We start from the raw sequence: 26,573 nt of genomic DNA on the forward strand, positions 1-26,573 counted from the left end.
AATATAAAGGTTACACAGTCTACAATCATATATTAGTAATAATGGTATTATTTCACTTTTAGTGCCACCATCAAAGAAACTATTGACGATACTCAGGTTTAAAGCACGTTGTTGACCAGAGAAACAGCCTTGAGAAAATAATCTCATCAGGAGGTCCATTTAGTAGCTGCCCTGGAGCTTTCATTAATATCACATGATTTTCAGTTGTCATGGTATTGGGTGAGGGACAGTAAGTATAAGAAGAAACATGCTCAGAAACAGGTTTTTTTTTTGTTAGTTTGGTGAGATGATACTTAGCCTCAGTGATACTTTGTGTTTAATACTGAGATTAGCATACTAACATGTTGAAAATATTTACCATGTTTCAAGGACCATGGTTTAGCATCTTAGCATGCTATCATTTGGCAATTAGTACTGAACCCAAAGGCTGTTTCTAGCCAATTAATCATAAACCAAAGCACTGGACCAGTTCAAATTTTGAACTGATGATGGTGCCAGAGTTCCTCCTGAGGGGAACATAAATGTCTACCAAATGATGGACATGCATCCATTAGATGTGGAGACATTTCATTCAAAACCCCAAATGTGAACCTCATGGTAAAATCGGGAACACCAAAATCAGTGGTGTTCCCGAGACATGCACTGGGGAACATGAACATCTGCACAAAATTTCATGACAATCCTTTGAGTAGTTGTTTAGTTGTATTTTCAGCCATCTTAGTCATGCCACTAGCATGGCTAAAATTGGAAATGTGAACATCTGCAGTTCCGTGACAGTTTGGCAAACCGTCTGCTGATGGAGACCACATCTTAAAATCAAAAGGTCAAGAAAACCTACAAAATGGACCTCAAATTTAGGATCAAATGTGTCGTTAGCTATGATTGTGTCTTTAATCATCTGCCAACGCTTTTATCCACTACACATCACAGAACAGGTCTGTTTCCCCTATATGGTAGATATAGTAACAGTAACAGACACATGAGCATCAATCATTTAAAAACTTGTTTATTTCCATCCTGACTGTTAAAGGAAGGTAATCATGAACTGCACTGCGACCTTTTACAGAACTGAACATGTCGAGCCTTATCTACTGCACCACTAACCTGTTTCTGGAATGTTTTCATTTAGGATCAATAACTTAGGTAAAATATTCTTTACAGCAAAAGGATAGAATTACATAATAAAATACTGTACAGTGTTTTGCACACAAATTAAGCACTTTCAACACAACAGTATTTGTCCCCTAGAGGCAGACATCTACAGTTATGGATCATCATCATTGATCATTATGGCGGGTAACGGTGATTCGATTACCACAAAGGCTTCAGGAAAATAGAAAAATATAGAATATCATATGTAAGACAATATTTAGAGGGTGAAGTGGAGGATTTTGTGGCAAGACAAAGGACCTCAAGGTGACTGAATGAACAGCAGCAATCCAGGACCTACAAATGCTTAATGAAAAAAAACTGGAATGAGAGACATACAGGGGCTGGACCTGTCCAAGAGATATGATGTTAAAAGACCTTTCTTGATTGATATTGCTAGGTATTGTAGCAGCTTGGTGACGTACGAGTCCCCAACATGTGAAGGTGGCAGTTTTGCAAAAGTTTTCGCAAGGTTTTTTTTTAACATCTTTTGGCTAAAGATTGAGCCATCCCAGGCTGTGCTAGCTTCCTTCTTCATGACACACCCTCAAGCCTCAAAAACATTGCACGTAAGAAGAGGATAATAAACATTTGGTGTATTTACAGTTTAATACAGTACAAACAGCTGAACCTTGGCTTCAAATCCAACTACATTCAAGTCCCCATTGTCATTTATCTTCCGTCTCCTCACAGCAGCGCTCTGACGTCTGCAGCTGTCAAGTGTTCAGCGACAGGTGGGAGGACAGTGGCTGCATTTTTTGAAGACTTTTACATTCATCACCTCTTCTTTTCTTCTTTCTTAAAAATAGGTTACTTGCTATTATACTCCCACAACATTATTAAAGTCTTCCACTGTGGCAGAATAATGCGTTGGAACAGATTGATGACATGAGGAGGGTTTGTCACAGCAGCTACAGCGGCAATTTGTCCTCTCTCATTTGCTTGCTATGCTGAGGGTCCTCTAGCACTCGTGGCGGCTTTGTCATCCTGTCCTCGCCGTGTTTGGGAGCGGACTCTTGTCACTCCCCGACTCTCCTTGCTGAGGTTCCCAGTCAAAGCGGCATCATGGACCTGCTTCATGTTCTCCTGGACCTCAGCCTTGGCGTGCTTCAGTAGGTCAGCCTGACCCTGGACATGAAAAAGGGAGGTGAAAAGGTGAAATCAGGAGAGAAAGGAGGGAGGACACAGGGGCAGCAGGGAGAGATGGGAACAGAGGGTAGAAGTGGAGGGAGGGAGGATGAGAGAGAGCAAAAAGATGAGCAACTAGCTTCAGGCCAAAACATGTTCTAATGGTCCACCCCTGAGGCTGTTTGGGTTTTTGTGAGTTTGTGCGTCGCTGACCTTAAGGATGGTGATGTTCCAGCTGAAGCTCTCCAGCGCTCGAGTGACCTTGCGACCTTTCAGCCCCTCCTTCGCTGCCAGGCTCTGCAGCTTCTCGTGAAACTCCATTGCTAGGGCAGAAAACAAAAACGCTTAGAGGTCATCGCATTGTGCGTTAACATTCAGAGAGCTAAAAACAGTGAAATGGAGGTGAGCAACTTCCCCGTTTCCCAGTCTTGTGCAGGTGTGTGCGATCATTTAACCTTATTCATAAAAAATTGAAGAGTGAATTACTTTTGTCTTCATCAGTGGCAGTAACATTTTGAATGTCAAAATGCATTAATGCAGCGTTTCAGTTCTGGTGTTTCGAAGCAGGGATTGGCTCTCTCTCTGTTTGACTCTCTGACTCTCTCTTTCTCTCTGTGAGATTCAGTAAGTGGCTCTCACACAGAGCAGGACACACACATTGATTAATGGAAGCTTCAGCTAAAGTTCAGTAAGTTAAATCATTTCTCTCACCTTTTACCTTTATTTCTCTATGGATTTATTTCTGCTATTTCTTCCCACTCTTGTCGCCTCTGTCACTTTTTCTTTCCCACACTGTCAAAGTCCCTACATTCACATATTCTGCCTTCACTATATCTTATCAATGATCTACCTGCTTGGGTTCCTCAGACTGATCAGTGTAAGCGTTTCCATCATTCACCTGCAGGATTTAATCCAGCACCATCAAGAGATACTGTCCTATCCTCTATCTTCATGGGGCTACAGTGGGTACGGAAAGTATTCAGATTTTTCACTCTTTGTTATATTGCAGCCATTTGCTAAAATCATTTAAGTTCATTTTTTTTTCCAGATTTATTAAAAAAGAAAAACTTAAATATCACACGGCCATTAGTATTCAGATGGTTCTACACCTTCATTGGAGTCCAGCTGTGTTTGATTATACTGATTGGACTTGATTAGGAAGGCCACACACCTGTCAGAGCAAATGAGAATCATGAGCTCAAAGAAACTGCCTGAAGAGCTCAGAGACAGAATTGTGGCAAGATCTCGCCAAGGTTTCAAAAAAATTTCTGGTACACTTAAGGTTCCTAAGAGTGAAAAATTTAAGGGGGTCTGAATACTTTCCGTACCCACTGTACATGGATGGGATTAGGGTACTCAAAGACTATTTGCATGAATTAAAAATGATCATAGAAAATGATAAAATAAAACATATGTCAGCTGCTTTAAAAGCAGTTCTGAAAAGGTGGGTTTGGTGAGTAGTGATTCGAACATGGACAGATCGGTGCACTCTCTGATGTGTTTAGGGAGAGAGTTCTGTGTCGCCTCAGGTCTGATGCTTGCTCCTGAGTGGTGTAGACAGGAGTTTGGCATCAGAGGAGCGGAGGCTGCGGGAAGGAGTGTGGTGATGGTGAAACAGGAGGGGGCCTGACTGTGGGGGGGCTTTGTGAGTGAAGAGAAGGACTTTGAAATCTCTCCGCTGTGGGACAGGAAGCCAGTGAAGTTTCTGGAGGACAGGACTGATGTGGTGGTCGTGCAAGTGGGAGTGAGTGAGCAGGCGTGCAGCAGAGTTCTGGATGTACTGGAGTTTATTTAGGACTAGATGGTGTGCCATCTAAACTGCTACTGCAGTTGTCATTTCTGGATGCGATGAAGGCATGGATCAAAGGGTGCTCAGGCTGCTGTGAATGGTCTCAATTTACGTTTGAAAAAAAAATAAAAGGAGAAAGTTGCACTTGTTAACTGTGAAGGATTTGAAGGTGTTGTCACTGGATGTGGGAAGTTAGGTTACTGTGAAGAAGAGAGCCTTGTGGTTGGTGGAGTATCAGTGTGTGGTATCTGAGTAGTAGGTGGATGAGGTAGTCTGAGATTTTTTTTGGTTTTAATTGGAACCACCTGATCAAGACAGGAGGAGGCCGTGTCATTATAACAGTTGACAAGATCGGGGAGATTAACAGACAGCGGGGGAGGGGAGGCAGAGAGTTTACCAGCAAGATAGGTCTCTAACGGTAGTTTAGTGGTTTGAACGTCCTTCCTGTAAACAGCAGCAACACCCCCTCCCCCTTCCTCAAGATGAGATTTATCAATGCATGTGAATCCTGCTTCAGTGAGAAGTAGCTCAGAAATTTATGAAATCTCTATCCACTACATTCAGAATGAGGCTTTTCTTGCTGAGCGAACGAATGTTGAGCAAAGCCAATGGCTGGTTTGTGGTTGGTTATGTGGACCGAGGGAGGGGACAGAGATTGGACAGATCTGCATGTCATTTTTTGCGGTGGCGCAATGAAGAAGTTGGGAAGTTGACAACAGGACCACAGGGTTGGGATGGAGTTTGAGGACATGAGGTTGTATGTAAACATGTAACCAGAGCCTTTGTGTAGAGGATGGCCTCCATAAAGTCTTTCAGCTTCTTTGAGAATATCCATACAGTCCATGGAGCGAGCAGGACAGGGGACTTCTTAGCAGGTAAAACAGTGAAGTAATCTTTCCTTACTGAAATTCAGACTGAAGCCAAGACCAGATCTTTACAAACCTCACACTAAAAAAACAACTGGGGAGAAACATAAGCATAATAACCAATGGGCTACAAATCCCAGTTTAGCCATACTGTAAGCAGCAGATATCACAGATAGAGATGAAGAAACCAAAAAATCACAATGAAAATTTCAAAGGGTTGATGCGCAGTGGATGAAAAATCTGAGAGACGGATGAAAAAAGATACAGAGAAAGAAAGAGAGACAGTGTCATCGAAGTCAGGCCGCCGGCTAGTTAGAGTGTGTGCAGTGAGTTGTGTTGTGTGTCTGGCTTCCTCTGGCCGCCCCGGGCCACTGTCCCACTGTTACCATGGAAACCCGGAAGTGGGTTAACACGGGGCACACATCACTGTGAGGCCAGACGTTGAACATGCCAAGTTGTGGACCAAGGAAAGAGTAAACAGATTGGACGCAAGTATAATTTACTGGTCTCTCACACATGATATCCCTCTGTCACTGAATGTCTGCAAACATGGACACACACCTGCACACACATATGTTGTCACTGCTCCACTTTCACACACACCTACAGAAGTTCCCTGAATAATAACCTTTGCCATGCGGTTGCTAGGCAACTCAAAGCCTACGTGCCAATGGAGTGTGTGTATGTGTGTGTCTATTTTCCTGTGAAACCAAGCGAAGCCAATGGAGGGAACATTATTTCCAAGCCAATACAGGGATAGTGTGCATACACAGACAAACACACACACAGAGAAACAGGGTCCTGACCCAGAGGCCAAAATAACCTCCAGGACCAGCAAATCAGGATGTAGCAGGAAGTGCATCACCGGCGCTTCCAGTGCTCTGTCTGAACTGTGAGCAGCAGTGATGGGAAAGAGAAAACTGACAGAAACCGACTTCCAGTCTGATGTCAATCAAGAAACAACCAGGCGATGAGCATCTCATGAAGTGTAAAATCTAAAGTTCCAGATGTCTGAGGCTCACCTCAGGTCAGGGCCCTGGAGATAGAGCAGCTGCTCAGCTGAGGTTCTTAAAGGGTCGCTTCACCCAGATTACAAAAAAATAATGAACCACACTGGAAGGACAAATGGCATTCTTCCAGAGGATATCACCTTTTTGATGATACTGTTGTAGAGCCCTGTCTCACTCATTGCTCCAACAGCTCCTATTGGTGCTCGACTGGGTTGAGATCTGGTGGGCGTGAAGGTCATATCATGTGATTCACATCATTTTGTTGCTCATCAGATCATTCACAGAGCCCTTGTGGCCTGTATGTGCGAAAGCATCTGCATCTATGTAGTGTTTTTCAGCTCAGCTGTTCAAAAACGGTTCAGTGTCACATGTCTATTTTAAAAGTGACTATTATCAGATTTTTTTTAAGTATCGATGTCAATATCTCCCTCAAAAATCCAGTATTCCTGAGGTTCTGTCTTTTAAACTCTAGTGAGTTTATCAAGCTATGCAAATATGGAAATTTGTGGCGATCACAGCACTGAAACATTCAACAGCAACCTTTCTGTCCAGAAACAGTGTCCCCGTCACCCTGAGTAATGCACAGACTCATTTTAATCAGTTTTCATTTGATTCATTTTCTTCTGAAAATTAGTCATTAGTAAAACTGTTAGCAGTGTCTTTCTGTGAATTTCTGTGATGAGGACAATGTTTCCAGGAACACAAGGTTTCACTGAAAATGTTGATCTCCAGTGGTTCAACATCTCACCGAGCTGCAGTGGTGTAGAAGTGCACTCTAGTGCCAAGCAACTGCGGTAGCTTCAGGCCAGTACTGCATGACATGATCAAAACTAGGTGTGGTTTCAAGGTCAACAGAGCACACTTCTAACCACATCCAGCCACGCTGATGCCGGGTGTGATCAGAGGGTAGAAACTGACTGGAGAGTCTGTTTCTCTTTAAAAACAAATTTTCATTTAAAAAAAGAAGAAGCGATAAAGAGATGGATATCTCAAAACCAAAATAAAATGACCAAATCAAACCAACATTATGTGAAAATAAGTGTTTTTGTAATTGCAGAGAACCAGCCCTTTCACACACCAGCGTATCATGATACTGAAGCGAGTTCACTCTCTCTTCTCCCTCGGTGTTCTTGTCTTCCTCTCAGCATTGCCTCTAGCCATCCATCTCTGCCATTCATTTCCCACGGCTTTCTTCTCCCTCTCCGTTTCATCTCTCCACTCTGATGTAACTTCAAGACATCCATCTCTGCCACCAGCCGTCCCACGGCTCACACCGAGTGACCTGTTTATGCTTTCCCCGCTTGCCCACCCCCTCCCCCCAGAGGGGGAAGAAGAGAGGTGGGCCGCCGCCTTGGGATCACCTGATCGCCATCTTTACTCTGTACACACAGGAAGAGCTTTGTTCATGAGATCGGGCCTCAGGCTCTGCAGCAGCCCTTTATCAGATGAACATATTGGCACCAGGACAACTGCACAGGGCTGAATACTCTCAGATCTCACCCTGTTCACTAATAACACTACATGTGATCACACGTAAAATACAAAGATCTGTGATCCATGAGCGTTTAAGATGGTAATACAGTGTGCCAGCAGAAGTTGCTCTGCAGCCTTGGCTACAAAAACGGACGATTATGTCAGAGATTATTTGATCAGCAAGTCAAGCTAAAACAAAGTTCAGTGGAGGACAGGCTGAGTTGTCTGGGTCTGTCTGAGTGGAGCAGCCCGAAAAATTGTAAACAATGCTCATCTCTGTCAAACGCTCTCTCTTTCTCCACAATGGGCCACAACTGAACCATCATCTTCGTCTCGCAATATCAATTCACGTCAGGTTTATCTTAATTTCTCCTTCATTTCCCCTCTTCACTTCACACTACTCTCCAGAGTGGGATTGAAAAGCTAACGAGTTTGTTCACATTTCAACCCACAAAACTCTCCTGAAACACACAGATGCTTAAATATATGCCCTGAGAGCTCTTTTGAAAACCTTTTTTTTTTTCAAAAAGATGTAACTGTAACTGCAGGTTTTTGAATGCAGCACCTTAGAGAAACACGTGACCGTGTTTATTTTTTGCACCAAGCCACTGGTTAACACTTCCAAACGTCAGTCAATCAAACTGTCTCCTGGGTGACAGCTGAGGACTGAACGTGACGTGTGTACGCCAGTGTGTTTGTGGGGTTGTTTATTGCCACGATGATGACGACAGTCTGGGTGAGTAACGTCTGATGACCTAAGGGCCCAGGCTGAAGTAAACAAACCTCTGCCAAAGATCATGGAAATGATATCTGTGGGTCAGATACGGTGCCCTTCACTTAAGACGCTGAAGGGTGATCAACGACGGGAGCTGCGCCAATTTAAACCCCCCTCCATCCAAAACACACAGATGAACCGCGCCAGTAAAAAGACTCCGCTAACCTCGTGTAACACTGTCGATCAGGAAGACGTTTGCAGACAGCGGACAGGAAAAAATATGGTGGGAGAGGAGAAGAGAGGAATTTAAGTTGATGACAAAAGCAGCCACTGCAGTGTGGATAACAGCACCGCTGAAGAGGCTGTGTGGGAGTTATCACGAGTGGACTAGGAATATAGGCACAGCCTGGATTCTACTCATTATACACACATCATAACACACACTCTCCATAGCAAGATCCCTTATACACAGTGACACAAGTACACCAACTGACACACACACACACACACACACACGCCTACGTACCCGTTGTCTGTATATGAAGGATCCTGCTGTAGATTCCATCGGAGAGCTCGAACACTGCTTTGCTCGCCTGGACCATCTGCAGACAGGGAAACATCTATTAGCATGAAATACAAACACACACAGCTGTAGTGCACCATAAACCCTTAACTCATTTTACTATCTTGCTTTTTTTGTGCATAAATCCCTCTATTAAGTCTGCTTTATCACCTGCTGCTAAAAGAACACAGTATATTACAAATTAAGAGCGAGAGTAGACCGGTGTAAATCACATGGGAGGTTAATATTTACAATTAAATGCAACACAATAGACTATTGTGATGTTTTTTTCCATACATTGTAAAAATTATGGAAATAGCCAATGGAGTTCACACTGCAAGCAGAATCATCACAAAATGCACAGCAGACACAAACATATACACACATGTATGTGAAGGCCCCAACAGAGAGTAATGTGACAGCTATTTTAAAGCACTGACGACACAAAACACACATTCAAACACACACACACACACACACACACACATATACAGGAATGACATGACTAGCTTCTGCCTGATTAATTCTGCACATCCTCTCACAAACCCTGCTGGGACATGACCCTGCTGTGGGGAAAAAAAAAGAAGTTGTTCGACAAATAAGGGATTAACTACAGTACACTACTTTGACCAGATCCAATTCAACAAGACACACAGACAAATGTACACACACACAGACACACACTCATCCTCATTTCCTGTCTTTGTTGTTTGCCTCTCCCTCCAGGCATCGGGATTGAGGTGTGGAATCCATTTAACCGAACGACATTCAAATCTATGCTAATGGTATTCAGCACCAGGGCGAGCTTTTTCTACTCTGATCCGCTTGGCTGGAAACGGAAGTGGCTCAACGTGCACACACAGATAGACACACATTCTCACATAGACACTAGTGCACAAACGCACTGCCAAAGGTTTGCACAATTGCTAGTTGCACAGCAGTGACAAACAACCGTAGTTAAATTAAAGTGTCACAGTTTACACACAGAAAACTTGATCATAACTTAATAAGACTGGAGACAGATCCATTTTCCTCCACCACAGCCAGTCTCTGGCTTCAAACCTGAGTGTCTCCCTCTCTCACTCACAATGCACATACACTGGCACACATCACATATGCTCTCTGGACAATATCGCTAAATTGGCAATTCATACTGACTGTCCATCATCCTACCCAAAAGACTCCTGGGGAATATCTAATATGAGACATGAATAAGTGCACTTTGAGCAAATATCAATTTAAAAAGTATTGCAGCAGCCAGACAGATGGTGAAAAAGGGGACGTAATGTTGTTTACCACAGCAACACAGCAAGAGAGGCTACCACCACAGCTGTATGGAAACCACTTTTATTGGGCAGCCACAGTCCAACAAAGGCCCAGAGGGAAAAAGAGGGGGAGGAGGCTGGGACTGAGAGAGATGAATGAATGAAAGAAGGAATGAACGAGGAGGCTGAAAGACAGAGATAGAGACAGAAAGGGAAATGTGTTGAAAATGAGATATAAAAAAAGAGGACAGAAAGAAAAAGTGACGCTGCATGCAAGCCTGAGCAGCATAAGCCCACTCAAACACACTGACTCATCCCGCTTTATTGACCGTCTGATGAGTTAACTAAGAGACCAATTGACCCCTCTCTCGCCCTCATTCTCCCTTTGTTTTTTATTTCCATGGGGGAGTTTTGCCTCTAGGGCTGGATTCATTTTTAGACATCATTACGTAAATTAAATCTGTTAAGTAACTTTCTCCTTGGTCAATGAAAGTCTGCAGTTTATTTTGGTGGAAAAACACAGCAGATTCAGGCCAAGGTGAGGATGTCACTGATGTGTTTACGAGCCTTATTACAGCCAGGACAAACAGGGGACGTTGCCTGCTACATAACAATGAGAGCGCACTTTGTGTTTGAGAACATATCTGCTAAAAAGGAAGCTTTTGTCTGGGAGGGAGGTTTTCATTGTTGGGTCAAGTACACAGGAGATGGGAGGTGGCTGATTGATGTGTGATCTTTTTTTTTTTGTTTGGTCTTTCCTTCCTTTTGATGAATTTCAGTGTTATGTACCATTTCTAGTCCTTTATACATACAAAACAAGAAGTATATTAACTGTGTAGTCTCCTTCTTCCTCACCATTTCATAGGTAGAGACAACACGGCGAAGGACATCAGGCAGGGTCCCCTGGGGCTCCAGGGTGGGGTAGTGGTCCCGGAGGTCAAACAGTAGCAAAGGCGTTCCGTCTGGTCCTGGCACTCTGGAGCTCAGAGCCAGTACACACTGCATGAGGTTAGCCACAGCCGACACCCCGCACAGCTCCCTGAACACTGCTATGGAGTTCTGTTAAAAAAAAATAATGCTAATAATCTACAGATTTAAACAGAAACAAATCTTTCACTTCTTTCACTTTCTTATTTCCTGGCCCTGATGGAAAAAAGCACAAAGACACTGAATGATATCAAAACCTAATCATCAAAAAAAAATCTGTGAAATCTCTCTCCCCACTCTGTCTCCAGCTTGATTTGCTTTCACGCTCATTCTTTCTCTCTGTCTCACACACACACACACAGGTAATCAAAAAGCTACCGTACTCCTGCCACAAAGCTATTTGTCTTTTTTTTTTTTCAGTTACTGATTTGCTCCCCTGCAGTTGTGCTATTGTAGTTGTTCGGACTGAAATGGAAGAAATCAAGAGATGTGGATGCCAACAGTCTCACCACACTGACTGAACCTATAATTGCTGTTTTATTTCTGCAGGGTGACACAAGCACCCACAGACCAAATTGCTATGTGGCTCGTGAAAGTTAGGTGAGCTTTCAACGGTGGAAGAAAATGGAGGTATTCATCACGCAATCAGTACTGATGGGTAATAATCAACAGAAACAAGATTCACCTCTCACTAATAATGAAAATGAACAAAGCACTAATTTAGGGCTGCAGAAAACAATTATTTTTGTTATTGACTCATCTGTCAACTATTTTTTTCATGAATTTATTCATTTTTAGTGCATAACTCAAACATAATAAATTATCAGAATTGTATAAAATTGTATTGTTATTTCAAAGATATTTTCTATGTATTCTTTTAATTGTGCTAAACATTAATTGTGCATTTGTCTGGAGGAAAATCTTCACCTGCATGTTTTCCCTCAGGTCAGTGGCTTCTCTCAGCAGCGGAGCAGCTGTCTTGAAAACCTCGTCCACAGCCCGGACTCCCAAGTCCCTCAGAGCTGTGTATTCCCTCCCCTTCCGGGCCTTCCGCACAGACAGGCCCCGCTTGTGAGGCTTTCCGCCTCCTCTACGATTGGTGAGGGCCACATGGACAAATAGCTTGGCGTGGGGAAGTTCCTCTCCTGTCAGAGACTGGAGTGGTACATGACGGTAGCCCGGCTGCAGACACTCTAAAGAGATGGTGTACTGACCTGTGTTGGTAGGAAAATCACATTTAATCTCAAAGTATCTCAAAGGAGTAAGAAAATCTGTGCAGCAGTAACATTAAACAGTTGAATCTGCTCTTCTATTCACGTAAACAACGAAATCATTGTGTTTGAGTCTGTTTACAGTAAAGGGTCTGATCTCTGACTCTGACCTATGAACTCATCCCCTATGAAGTCATCATCCAGCACCACAAAGCGAACCATGGCGAGCTCTGGCAGGTTGATCTGGAACTCAAAGCTCTCATCGAAGATGGGGTTGTCCCCGTTCTGGGTCACTGTCCTGGTGCGGCGCTCCGTGCAGTCAGCTGGGATGCCGTGGATCTCCACATACACGTATGGGTCCACTACATCCCCCTTGGCCCCAGAACCCCTCGGCTTGGGCAGGTTCTGGCCGCTTATCACCTGGAAGAAGGATCATCACATGGCTGTTATTCATGCACTGGATTATTCCAGTTTATTACAACTTCAGGCTTTTTTTTAGTACTGACCATTATCTTTATTGATTATGGTAATGTACACAACCAAATAATCAGCCACACAGAAGTCTAACAGGATAGGAGCGATGACAAGCCATCAGTAAAGAAAGATGACATTTCTCCAGTCTATACATTTTGCCGCCCCCTTACCTTCACATGAAGCAGCTGTGGAGACACACCAGGGACAGTGTCTCTGGTGTCGGCACTGAAATAGGACACCTCCTGGCGCATGATGGCTGGCCGCAGAACGTAACCACAGTTCCCATTCTGCCGGAACCAAGCTGTGTTCAGGTCCATCATCAGTCCTGCCGTCTGAAAATTCATAGACACAATTTGGCACCCGCACTTCCACAGGTCCTGAGGGTTCATGTTGCTTGAGTCAATACGCATGGGGCTGGGGTACACCCGTGACAGGAAATGCTTGTTATAATTGACAAAGTAGCCGGGGCTCTCGCCAGCGAGACGCACAGCCAGAGACTCGTGAATGGAACACAGTTCCCAAGGTTTTTGGCTTTTGGATGATGCTGGAAAGTCAACGAAGCGCACTGAGCAGCAGAGAGTTACTAGGTCAGACAGCTCCTTCCAGAGTTGGAACCGTTTAGAAGGAAGATGAGGAGGGTGAGGCTGAGTGACAGCTGTGAAAGGGATGCTTTTCTGCAACATGTCCTTCTCACTTCCTCCAGGCGTTGTGACTCCACTATTAGCTGCTTTCATTCTTTGACACATCTCTGCCCCTTCATCCTCCTCACTCACTTCTCCATCCTCCCCACCGGAACCTGGCCCCAACTTCTTGCCCTTTATTAGGATTCGATGCCTTAGGGCATGTGGCGATGGCAGGTACGGGTCCTCTTCATTTGGGGGATTTGTGTATAAACTCTTCCCTAGTATATTAACAAGATGTTGCTTCATCACTTTCTGCTGTTGAAGTGAACAGTGATTCTCAATGCATATAATTAAGGGATACTCTGATGCCACAAATGCAAATTTTCCAATTGCTTCTAACACACAGCTCAGGGCCAGTGGTGGGGAAAGGGTGTGACCCGTACACACCACTGGCTCTTCATCAGGGCCGTCCCAAACATCCACCTCCACACATCGACATCCCATCTTGAGGGCACGGATATAGCCGGAGATGTCGGAGGGACCTCTAAACTGGTCCTCGATGAGGTAGGTGTTGTGGGAGGAGTTGATGTAGTAGTGGGACAAAGGCTGGGACATGTCTTGGCACACGGTGTCGTGCTCCCTGTCGAAAAGGTGGCACTCTGCCGAAGTGAGGTAGCTGGTGAAGCCGTCTAAAGACAGGTATCCCTGCTGACGGCCCTGCTCCGATGGCTCATGGGACTGGATGAGCTTCAGGCTGATCTCCTCAGTCACCTAGAAGACAAAGTAGGAGACGAAGGACAAATTAGACCATTGGCAAGGTAACACTGGGACTGCATTTGTTTTCTGCTATATGTATGTGGGATAAGTTTGTGTTACCCACCTGAGTCATGCCCTGCTCAGCCTCAAGGAACCGCATCAGGTCTTTGGTGTCCAGGAACTCCTTGTTGCTAGAGAACTGCACCAACAGAAAGTAGATCTCTGGACGCGTGCAAAAGTCATGGAAGACCTCAATGAATTCCTGCTTGGTGACTCGCTCATTTCTTCCTGTTAATCTTTTGGCTTCAATGCAATCTGTAACTGCAGATCCATTGTCTAGGGTAAGCCCACACATCCTCTCCCTAAGTCTTTGAAGCTCCTTAAACCTGTGCTCCACTTTGGCGCTGCTCACCCCGGGGTTCACACTCTGTATCAGCTTAATGGCCGACTGCAAGCGAATCCCTTCCTCGACACCCTCCTGTCCGTCCGCATCAGCAGCAGAGGAAAACAACTGCTCCAGCCAGCCAAGACGAAGACTGTCCTGACTGCTGGCGAGCATGTCCAGGGCATGTTTCCCGTACTGCATCAGATACCTGGAGGCAGATGAGAGAAGAATGGACAAGGTTGACGCAATGTGACAAACCGGTTTCCTTACAATACTGAATCACAAACATTTCCATTTTCATCTCAGGAAATCCGCTTGTCATGACCAGACCCTAAGGGGGCTGTTTTCTGAGCCCTTTTTGTTATGTTATGATCTCTTTTGTGGACATTTGGAACTTTTCAGATTGTTTAGTTTGTTAAGTTTTGTTTTATTTTGAAATCATTACCCTTGTGTATCTTGTCTTGTTTTACTTCCTGTCTTTGTCTTGTTTCCCGCCTTTGTGATTGTCTGCCCCGCCCTAATTGGTTTCACCTGTTGCCTCATTACCTTGAGTGTATATAATGTCTGCGTCTCCGTTAGTCTTGTCTTTTGTCTCTTGCCCTTGGCTCATGTCTTTCGCCTTATCTTTTGTCTCTTGTCTTGCCTCTCGTCATGGTATCCCTAGTCAGGTTCTGCATTTATTTGTTACTTTATTTTGCTACTAGAATAAAAACTGCTATTTTTGATTTTGTGGGGTCGTGCATTTGGGTTCAAGTCCTTGCTCTAGTCGTGACACCGCTGACGTGCGCATAAAGCATAATAGCTGCAGCAGTAGAGTCAGTTCAAAGACAAATCAGGTTTACTTGTATAGCCTTTCAAAACAAAGAGGTCTCACAAGGCTATAAAAAGAAATGAGCCCACCAAGACCTCACTGTTCATCATAACACAATCAATACTGCAGAGAAAGCAAAGACTAAGACTCAAGATATATTGCTGGAGTGATGTAAAAGGCCACACCTTTGTTCAACCACAAATTAAATCTTTGTCATTACTTGCTGACTTTGATGTCAGTCAGAGCATCAGATTGTATGTCCACAAAACACACAAGACACTAGTGTATAGCTGTACTGGATCTCCACATAAATTACAGCTGTAGGGCAATGCTGATGAAATGTTTCATAAGAAGTAGCTCTGAGAAGATTGTTTAACGTGTTCCTGGTGGATTTAGAGATGTACAGCACTTCTTTGTTTTCTCACACCTTAGTCCAGTCACCCATATGTTAGCCACTTCAGCAGAGTTGGCCACCAGGTCCAAGTTTTCATATACGTCTCCATAGATGATGGAGAATGCACAGTCCTCTGAAATCTGCTCATAAACTCCACTGGTGCGGAAGGTTTCTGTGTTACGACCTGTCCGTACCTAAATTGCAAGAGATGAAAAAAAGAAAATCCACATCAGATACAATGAAAACAGGCCAACTGCTGTTTTTTGTATGGTTCAAGGTTGTAAATATTTCCCTGGGCTTCTTCTAAAAGACTCAGTGAGGGCTGTCATAAAGCGGTAGCCACAGAGAGTTGATTTAGAAAGCTTTTCCTCTGGACACTGACCTCTCGTATGGAGGGGAGAGAAATCCGGGCTTTGTCTGACTCCTTCTTGGATGGCTCCCAGCACAAAGCCTGGAGGCCTGTATCCAGCAGGTAGTAGCGCTGGTAAACACGCGAGTTGGTCCTTATTTTCTTCAGCTCACTCCCCTCAACCTGGGAGAAAGATATGCATGAGGTTGTCACCCGCTGACTTTCAGTGTAGAGCTCAGTCCACTACTGAACAGGCCCTGTTTAATGTTTGACAGGCTCAAAAGCCTGCCGTCTACCAGAAACCCTTGATGTATGCATTTCGCATTAAATATTTCATGTACAGGTATGTAAAGCATATATTTTATGCAAAGGGTCACACTGTAGCTGACCCACCATGGAGTGGATGCAGTCAGCAGCACTGCTGATCTTCTTCTCTGACAGGCTGCTGCTGAAAGACACCGTCTTCTTCCTCTCCCGACCCACACGTGACCCATCCTGATGATGAGGAGGGAGAACAGGAAGGATGTAGGAGACAGATAAAGGGGGATGGGGGGGGGGGTTGTAATGAAAAGAAGAAAAATGAGTTGAAAGAGTGAGTGAGAGAGAGAAAGAGAGACACAGTGATCCCTCTGATATGTATTCTTTGCTTAAGCATGACAAACATTTTTCCCATCCAGAATGGATCTCAAAGGATTAAAAGGCACATCAGCTTATATAACCATACATAAACACAGATTATTCAGTCTACCACATAGAGCCTCCTCCTCCCAATCTGTTATTGTTTTCCTCATACCATGCTAAAAGCCTTTGCTTGCCCTTGCCCTTCACCATCACACCATTAATCATACCTGCCTAGACAGAGGCAGCCGGCTGCAGCATTATGATTCTGCCCCTCCACAACAACACTGGCAGACCCAATCAGTTTATCTGAGCTCAACATCATAGCTCATCCATCTGATTTATTGACCGATCAGATGTCACCCCCATAGAGCACCTCACACTAAAAGATAAGAGCATATATGTGGGCGAAGTTATTCAATTATGGATATATTAGAGACCAGATGAAATCAAATCAAAGTCTTCATTGAAGCTAATTCAAAGCAGGATAACATAATTGTAGCTGATTGAATCCCAAGTAGAGTGACTGAAGACGCAAACGCCCACATACTCAGTATCCTACTGTCTCACTTACAATGTCCCAAGGGACATTTTCAACTTGCCTGTTCTGACTGACCTAAGGATATTATTAAATATATATATTAATATATACAGGTTATTTTCCCATTCACTGTATATGTTAAATATTCTGCTAAAAATAAACAGTTCTTCAAAAAGGATCTATGGAGAGATTTGGATTTCCCTCTGGACGTTGTTTTGAAGCAATGAATAAATCAAAGCAAATCTTAGAAAAATAAGTACGTGTATGTTTTTCAGTGCAAGATCAAATCCAGTAGCCTGTTGCTTTGAGGTTGACAAACACACAAGGCTCATATTTTTATCTCTCAAAATTGGCTGATGGATCTCTACTCATCAGCATAGCTCTGATTTCATTCAAATAAGAGTTCGTATAATCCTCAAGAGCACTTGGATCTTTTATGAGAGAAGAGAGGAGGGAACCCTTCATGTAAAAGAAATCTGGGGGATATGAAAGGCAGAAACAGAGAAGAGAAAGAGAGAGGGAGAAAAAAGACCTGGGCTGTGTTTCATCTAAAGAATGTGAATGAACACGTGAAAGAGAGGAGGCATAATTCACAGAGGATGAAAAGGTTTCCCTCAGAGAGAAGGGGCGGCATCTAACCATCACAAATCCTCATAGAATCACCTCATTAGGATGGGGAAGTGTTTCCAATGGCAACAAGTGTTTTTTGTGCTGGTGTGATGAGGGAGGGAGGCGGTGCTCTAAAAATACCCCTGGTGCCTTGGGGCATGATCGGGGGAGTGAGGGTGGTGTGGACATGGGATGAGGAGGAGATAGTAAGTCTTTCCTTTAAGACGCCCCATTCCAATCCTGCCCTGAAAAATGCAAGAAAAGAGGGCCAGAGGTAGAGCAACAACAGTTTTAGACGGCTTGAAAAGGGATATTGGGAGGCAGGTAATCTATTAACAAAACGAAACACTGACTTGTAATTAAGCTAATTGATTTTGTGTTCTCATTAAAAACTTGCCCCCGCTGGAGTGCTTCAGCAACACCTCTAAATTTAACTCTCGGATGCAACTCCACCCCGCCAAGCAGGGGGAAAATATGAAAATCAAATCAGGCTTCTCTCTCTTGCCCTCTTTAACATAATTTATTTTGAAAGCCGCACTCAATTTGAAATGTTTTTAAAAGCTCATTCTCCAGTGACCCAGAATGAGGCGGCGCACCAAAGCTCATTGACTTAACTCACACATCCAGATTTCATTCACCTTTACACACAGTCGTGCAATGCCGCATTATCATTCACACTTTCCTTTTTCTTTCATGCAGCACAGCAGTAGGCACCGGATATTAATGTTGGCTTCAATCTGTATCTCTTCCTCCGCGTGTGACTTAAGCGGTAATGGTCCCTCTGTGACAGTATCAGCAACAATCACTGTGTACATGCTACCCAGTTAGGCATCTCCACTTAAATAACGTGACCAGTGACAAACATCCCTGTCATCCCTGATTAACAGACAAGCAGTGAACAGAAATCACACAGAAGCTGAGGACACCTTCCCTTAAAAACTAATAAAGCTCTCAGGGTGTGCGCCTGTCGCAAGCTGTGTTTGAAGCTGGGGAAACACCAGGATGTTCCAAATGGTCTGTTCAGCAGTTGGGATTCAATTATCTCATGTGCGCAGGCTGTCCTGCACTTTCACCTCTGTTAGCCTACGACATAAATAACTGATAGAGACGGAGACAGAGTTCCAACACACAACAACACAAAGCTAACATCACCGCAGACTCTGAATAAATTATCCTGACACGATAAAACAAGAAGCTATAAATAAACCTGCACATAGATGAACACCTAAGATACAAAAGGTAAATGTATTGATTTTTTAGGGAAAAAAAAGAAAAAAAAAGGCTCACGCTGTCCAGAGACATTACACATACACACACATAGCAAAACAAGCCCAGCCTCCATAAAATTAAAATTCCATTATACTTAATCTCTGTTAGACTGTGCTGTACGTCGCCATCAAAAAGGCTGTAATTTGTTCTTCTCACAGAGAGCACGATGAGTCTCCAAAACCGCCACTGTGTTTCAAAACAGGAAGCAGCCTGTCAGCCCGTCACAGAGAGCTTCCTGTCTCCACTGAGAGCTGAGTGAAGTGACAACACAGAGCACAGAAGAAAGAAAGAAAGAAAGAGAGAGAAACAGAGAGAAAGAAAGAAAGAAAGAAAGAAAGAAAGAAAGAAAGAAAGAAAAAGAACAAGAAAGGAAGATTCTTGATACAGTGATACAGCAACAAGTGACTTTTTTAAAAAAATTAAAACTCTCTGTGACTTCAGCAGAATTTTAGAGGTCAGATATTTAATATGAAAAAAATAATAATGAAACAGGGCTAAAACAATTCAAAAATATCTAGACATTATCATCTGTTGGTAATATACTAGACAAAAGATGACGATCTTGTAACTATGAGATTACCGACGTTCCTGATAGAACATCTACACGGACTGAGCAGATGGACAGATGTGGACATGGGAGGAAAGGGAGAGAAATGGGGGAGACTGGATGGCAGAAGAGATTAGATGCGGTTATCAGAGAGGGACACACAAGATGACAGAGAGACATTAGAGAAAGCTGAAACTTGAGAAGTGGAAATAGATAAACAAAATAGCAAATAAAAAAAACAGCTATAGAGGATGGAGAGAAATAAATAAAGAAGCTCGGATCACTGCCTATCTTTATCCGGATCTAGTCTTCTGCACTTGGAATTTGCCCTGTAGGCACCAGCATGGCTTTGTGTCTTCATTAGTCATTTTAAATGCATGCATGGTATGATGTATGAGAACGTATGTTAATATGGATGCAACAAGGCCGTATCACTAATTGCAGAATCTTGGAGTCAGCAGAATGAAGATGTAGGTTATTTGTGAGTGTCGTCCATGAGGTGCTAATTAAGACAGATCGAAATCTGAAACAAGAGATGGTTGTTAGCTGAGACAGAATAAAGGGTAGAGGAGTGAAAATGAGTAGGAAGGCTGAGCTGTCTTGCCTGTGGCCTTGTGTGTTTGACAGCAGATGATAGACGATTAATGGTAGGGTTTATTTCAAAAAGCTTCTCGCCCTGGAGCTTGACACTACTTGGGTGGGTGGTGGGGAGGTAGGGGCACGTGATTGTGAGGAGTTGGAGGTGATTTACTGAGAACTGTGAGATGAGGTATAGAATATGCAAAAAAAAAAGGCCTTTAAGGCAAAATTAAGATTCTCCACAAATTTTGCAGTTATTAAAAAGATAAATTGATTTGCTAATCATAGTTTCAGATTTAATGGTTTGCCACTTTTTTTTTCTTTTTTGGTCAGATTAAAATAGGAATTTTAAAATGTCACCCTGGTGCTCACAGAATGTCTGGTGGGCTTTTTTATTTTATTTGTTTATTTTTGACCACGTTCTGGCATTTTCTGGACTAAATAATTCATTGATAAAGTCTTAAAAAAAACTAATTACGATAGTTGTTATTTGCAGCCATAATCAGGACATCTTCATGCATTATTACTTATCACAAAGTGTGTCATGATCACACACTGTGTGCTGGGTAAGGGTTGCACTTGTGTGAGACTGCTACATAAGCCAGGACTCTAGGGTTACGCAGGGCACAGGAAGCACTATGTGGTCAAGTCATTCTGTCAACGACTCAATGTATGGAAATAATGTTCAACAGAAGATGCGGTGAGTCTGACTTTAAACCCCTGCCCTTGTGGCAAGTGGAGCAGCAGATGCTCTTTTACGTTTGAAACCTTTGAAGTCCCATGTGCACACAAGCACTCATGCACACAAACACACACATGATCTGACACACATGCACACCACAAAATGAAACAAGTAAAAGGTTGACTTGAAAAGGTCATCTTGTCAGAGAGCTAACCACAATTTCAGCTGACAAACGTCACAGATGTATTTCCTGAAGATAGGAGGGCCACTAAGACCAAGAACAGGCGGTTGGAGCCTTGAGTCGGGGATCAGCTATGAGCATGAACATAGCGGCTGACGTGCCGAGTGGGATTTCCACACGCGTCAGTGATGATTTCGGTGAGACTGACAAAACTCAGACATCTATGCATACACACATATCTCTGTATAACGGTGCACATGCATGGCTGGATGTACATTATGAATGTGGAGAGACTCAAATCACCAGAGGAGTAGTATTTGCAGAGTCTCTATCACAATCAGTGAGCGGGTCTATCCAGTCTCTGTGCTGTGCAGGGCTGTGCTTATGCAGTCTAAAGTGGTTTAAAGCAGGCTAAAGATGTTGATTTGAACTGCAGGAGGTGCTCAGGGCTGCTCTGATTCAAAACAACTACCATCCTCAGCTGTGTGTTAACGCCTCTGGCTAACGCTGCCCCCGCAGTCTGAAAACCACACACAAAGACATCCAAAATACACACACACACACATTAGACATGCATACTGACAACCACACAAGATTTATGTATATACTACACTCAAGAACACTTGTGTAAACACATTCTGAAATATATGTCCAGTTGAAAACATGATGACTGTTAAAGAAACGCTGGAAGCAACAGCTAGCCTGACTATCCCTGCACTTTGTTTTAGTGAAACAAACAAGATATAATGCATGATATCATAAATTGTTATTTTTGGACAGCTCCAGGCTAGCTGTTTCCAGTCTTTATGCTAAGCTAAGCAGCTGCTGGCTCCAGCACTCCATATTGAATGTACAGGTACAAGAGTGGTATTAATCTTCTCATCTAACTCTCAGCGATGAATAAATAGGCATTTTTCCTAAAATGACAGACCATTCCTTTAAGTATGCAGCGAGGTATAAGTATTGCAGGGTCCTTTATGAGCTGAGACCTTTAAAAAGCCATTGGGTTTTATAAAATGTGCATTACCTGTCTTGTTTTCCTTGGCTAATGAACAGCTGAGATACATGGCTTTCACAGGTCAGCAGTGTGTACACACATACGCATGCCAACCATGTGTGCCGTATGCTGGCATGAGTAACGAATGAACAGGAAATCAGATATTTGTTGTGCTTAGCTGTACTTTACTAGAAGGCAGGTCTGTGCAAGTGTGTGTGTGTGTGTGTGTGTGTGTGTGTGTGTGTGTGTGTACTTGAAACTAGAAACAGAAAAAGAGAGCGACTGTTATCTACATTAACGTGAAACAGACTAAAAGTGAGTGGGCACCTGATTCTGTATCTCCTTCACGCACTCAAGAGCAAGACAGAATACATGAGAGGAGGACAGACAGCATGAAGCACATACTGATGAAATACAATTAAGGATACTCTCAGTGAACAGGAGCACACACACACACACATTGGACATAAATCCCCTGAGTCCTAAAACCGGTCTGGAATGTCATGTTTCCTGTTTATCTGCCCACATACCACCCCGACTCCTATTGTGAGGAATCCTGACTTTAACCATAGGGGTAGTTTAGCAAACAGCAAAACAAACTATTATGTTGACAGGTGGATTCATAACTCGTTGGATCTCAAACTGAGTGAGCTCTATCTTATCTAAAGCCTCAAGAGTTTATGATTCAAAACGCAAGCACATTTATAGTGAAAAGCACAAATGTATGTGCAACTGCTGCGCTCCTCGGTTCGTTGATCATTGAACGTCCTCAACAATAAATGTGCCCACTGAACCTACAACAGGCAAACACATCATCCTACCACCAATGCATGCAAATTTCTGCCTCAGTAAATGTGCTGCATGCTGTCCTTCATTAACACTCTTTGAAGTAAAGGCAGCACCCAGGGAGAGGGTGATGTTCTGGAGCCACTAAGCATCACACATCAAACACGGCACTGCATATCAGGCGCCGCCCTCGCTAGGAGGTATTTAACGCCATTTCTGACCCAGCGTGAGACGCCAGATCTTCAACGAAGCAAACAGAGTGTTTTTAAATCCCCGGTGTCAGGCTCCCTGCACTGCTGAAACTAAGAGAGGAAAGACAAGAGCAGGCCTGTGTGTGGGCAAGGAGGTGAGAAACGTTTGTGAGTACTCAGAGGAGAAAGGGCCACGGAGAAAGTGACATGTCATCACCAACTGCTCATGACTTAATAGCAATATTGCAACACGAACCATGCGAGGAAATTAGCCAACTGGCCGGCTTCCTGTCTTGCTATGTCGGAGCCAAGCGCGCACAGTGATGAAGCCATGTTCGAGTAGTCATGTCTTTGCAGGCAGTGACTAGAGACAAGCAGCAACTAGAGATCAATACAAGACCTCCCATATGCCTAAAGGCAGAAACCATAAAAGGCCAAAGTCAGGGGATGAGTTATTGATTAGATGTTAGTGATGTGGCACTCCTTTAAATGCCTTTGGGTTCCTAACCCAACATAAGCTGTGAATGAGTGTGATATTTCTATCAAGGGCTATATATACAAATACACTTTTGACGTTTACTCACACGTGAGATCAGATCAGTGTGGGCAGTGGGGTTAATCAGGCATGGGTATTCGACTGTGAACCACAGAGGGCAGAGTGAAATGCATTTTCTCTTTCTAATCAAGGACTACAGCAGGTGGTTTCACCTATTAGTTCCCCCTCCTCCTCCTCCTCCTCCTCCTCCATAGCTGATGTGCTAATAAGTGACATCGCCTGCTATAGTCGAAACGAAACCTTGCCCTTGTTCACACATACACACGACACACATCGTTGAAAGGCTCTGAAACTGAGTATTATTTAAAACTGGCGTTACGTCCTGTGTGCTCAGCACACAGTCATCTTCAGAGTGACATCATCATCATACTCAGAATTTCCTCAACAGGTGAGGTGAGATGAGGTGACTGTTCATTCTGACATATGAACACAGATGGAGAGGAAGTCAGTGTGTTAACAGTTTGTTTTCAGAGCAGAGCTGTGTGTGTGTGTGTGTGTGGTAAGTCATATCTGTATATGAATGACTCAGTAGTGATTTTAAGGTGGCTTAATTGTATTTTGTGTTTTTGTGGGGTTTTTTTTTTTTTTTCAACTTTCCATGGCATCAACAGCACATTCCTGCAAGGGCTTGTAGTGTTACTGTGTAATTCAAGTATTTCTTGAGCAACCATATCCTAGTTTATCTCATATTTTGTCTAAGTACACGGGGTTCTTTGAGATCTATTCTGGACTTGCAGCACTTTGCATGCATTTTTAATTATTTCCTCTAATGTTTTAAAACCAGATAAGATGGGGTTTTTTTTCTTGAGGGAAATGATGGCCTACCTTGATCAGACTGCTGCGTCGAGGTATTGGTTTGGATGCCGAATCTGAACCGGTGCTTTCCCACGTCGGGGACTCGCAGCTGGATTCGTTTCGGACCTTCTTCGCGGTGTCTGACACGCTGCAGTTTCCGTTTGACACCGGCTCTCCTCGGTGCGTCTCCGAGCTCGTTCCGGCTCCTCCTGACGCAGCTTTCCCGCCAGCAACCGGTGGACCGGCGGCGCTCTTTTTCTCTCCGAATTCAGCCATGGGGACAACTTAGGGATTTTCTCAGTTCGCCTGAACGCAGCGGGGCTCCCAGTGCAACAGAGCTGCGCACGGATACAGACGTGCCATCGTGTGAAGTGAGCGATCGGCGACCGTGCACCAAGAGCGGTGGAAACTTCTCTCTCTCTCTCTCTCTCTCTCTCTCTCTCTCTCTCACCCCCTCTCTCACCGTCTCTCTCGTAGCTTCTTCCTCCTCTACACGCACACACACGCACACACACTGTGGGTTGGATGACAGGAGAGGAGACAGATGAGCGACAGCGGTGACCGACACACCTCCCAGACCTCCGCCGCTAATAATACCGGTCACATCATCCCGGCGCGCGACAGAGGGAGGGGAGGGGGGGGGGGGGGGGTAGGCGCTTGCGTTTCAGGAAATATAGATACTACGGAGGCTGTGCCACAGAATAATGTAGGCTAAACCATGATGTTTTTTTTTTTGTTTTTTTACATTTTGCCCATCTCCTGCTGTCGCCCACCCCCCTAACACGCACATACACACACACACACGCACTCGCTCCCAACCTTCATCCAGCGCATCAACTGCAGGCTAATAAAGCCATCATCTGTCACCCGTCTGTTAGACACACGGATGAGTGATTTTGCTTTTGCGTCCTTTAAGAACGAAATGCTGAACCGCAGGGATTGTTGTGCCACTTTGCAACAAGGCACCTTCGTAGAAATTGTGATGGCTTTATCACTTGTTAATAAATTATTTATATATAAGTTATAAGCCAACGACGAAAACAACCTTTGAATTGGATCTGAAAATTACCTTTGGCTGCTTAGATTGTTTATATCTAGAAAAGTGCTGAAGATTAGCCCTCTCAACAACCTGTTAACACTCTCTCATTTGATGACTGATGAAGTTTTCAACTTCATAATTTACATCTTTCCCCCATAACTTCATAAGAAGAATCATAGCTGCTTAGAAAAGTTGCTGTAGTTTCTTAAAGTCTTGTGTAGTTTAACAGTACGCAAACATGCAGTCTGAATATTGGTACCTTATAAAACCTTCATTTGAAAGTGTTAGTACTAGCAAAATGCTATTTTACATTGATTAATGTCTTATGTAGAAATCCTGATTATGATGTTCTTTCATATATTTGTCAAAATGTGATGCTTATAGAGTGTTTTTGCAGTTGCACTCCCGTGCATAGCTAAACACACAGCAGATTGCACCATCAAAAGTCTTTGTAAAATGCAATAGAAGTCAAGGTCATGGATGTAGTTCCAGGATTCAGGGGCAAATTATTTTGATGCATTGCTGAGGGATAGATGCCAAGATACCTCCCTCAAGGGTAAATGTCAAACACAATGAATTAGTTAGCCCCCCCCCCCCAAAAAAAAACGCAATTCATAAAGTTCTAAGAAAGAAAGCAAGCACAGAGAAAGAAGGGTGCATCCTGGTCCTATAGGTAGGCCAGTGTCCGCATTCCTTTGGCTGCAGTGTCTCTGCGACTTTGCAAGACAAACAGTATGGTCTAAATAGCCGAAATGATTTTTGCTTTTTGACACACAGTTATTCCAACACTTCCACACAAATCAAGGTCAGTGCAACATTCACTGACACAAAACCAATGTGTTGTGTGATTTATGTGGTGAAGGCTCCCTCTATTTTCAGTGTAATTCCCCCATAATAAAACACAGAGTGTCCTATAGAGTTAATAATTTTGGGGGAACCTTATCTGAAAAAAACAGGAGGTTCTTCTATTACATTATCAGCTCAGCATTAACATAATGCAATGACTGCAATAAAGACGGTACACTGCGGTGTCCTTGCTCAGAAAACTGAAGTGGAATTTTTGTAATGCCATACTGAATAAATAGATGTGTCACACTCTCATAAAGTGTTGGAAGACATGTCTGTGTTTCGCTCTTCTTGGCATGCACAGCTCAGTTTGGTGATTTTCATTAGCGGGTAATGATCATCTTGTTCTTCAGGGGTGTCTTTCTGGAGGACATTTGCGCATTAGCTTAAGGAGGCCTTAAGGAACTAGACAGGAAAGCACGCAGCTGGGATCTTTCTCTGATGTTCCCA

At 43.6% G+C, this 26,573-nt stretch overlaps 1 protein-coding gene across 2 annotated transcripts; it reads right to left on the reverse strand.

Annotated features, from left to right (window-relative positions):
- Nucleotides 1-1,009: 1,009 nt before the first annotated feature.
- LOC121191695 (inactive phospholipase C-like protein 2) lies at nucleotides 1,010-24,661 on the reverse strand. 2 transcript variants are annotated; one of them, XM_041053025.1, is made up of 13 exons: nucleotides 24,269-24,362; nucleotides 17,710-19,175; nucleotides 16,281-16,382; nucleotides 15,921-16,070; nucleotides 15,572-15,732; nucleotides 14,073-14,541; nucleotides 12,740-13,963; nucleotides 12,266-12,515; nucleotides 11,812-12,098; nucleotides 10,813-11,016; nucleotides 8,657-8,732; nucleotides 2,491-2,600; nucleotides 1,010-2,277 (listed from the first exon to the last, which is right to left on the reverse strand). In XM_041053025.1, the coding sequence occupies exons 2-13, from the start codon at nucleotides 17,842-17,844 to the stop codon at nucleotides 2,095-2,097; spliced, it is 3,351 nt and encodes a 1,116-aa protein (XP_040908959.1). In that variant the 5' UTR covers nucleotides 17,845-19,175; nucleotides 24,269-24,362; the 3' UTR covers nucleotides 1,010-2,094. The 2 variants fall into 2 exon arrangements, with proteins under 2 accessions (XP_040908959.1, XP_040908958.1); XM_041053024.1 differs by lacking the exon at nucleotides 17,710-19,175 and having other exon boundaries at nucleotides 24,269-24,661.
- Between the last annotated feature and the right edge of the window lie 1,912 nt (nucleotides 24,662-26,573).

Source organism: Toxotes jaculatrix, chromosome 13 (assembly GCF_017976425.1).
Source record: "Toxotes jaculatrix isolate fToxJac2 chromosome 13, fToxJac2.pri, whole genome shotgun sequence".
NCBI classification, from domain to species: domain Eukaryota; kingdom Metazoa; phylum Chordata; class Actinopteri; family Toxotidae; genus Toxotes; species Toxotes jaculatrix.

What these genes read in the sequence shown, in the direction of transcription:
- LOC121191695 (XM_041053024.1), bottom strand. Translation starts at nt 24,514, where the DNA reads ATGGCTGAATTCGGAGAGAAAAAGAGCGCCGCCGGTCCACCGGTTGCT. An exon ending in CTGACTGCATCCACTCCATG is followed by an intron (nt 16,071 to 16,280) that starts GTGGGTCAGCTA and finishes TCTTTCTCCCAG; the next exon opens with GTTGAGGGGAGTGAGCTGAA. An exon ending in GGAACATCACCATCCTTAAG is followed by an intron (nt 2,278 to 2,490) that starts GTCAGCGACGCA and finishes TTTCATGTCCAG; the next exon opens with GGTCAGGCTGACCTACTGAA.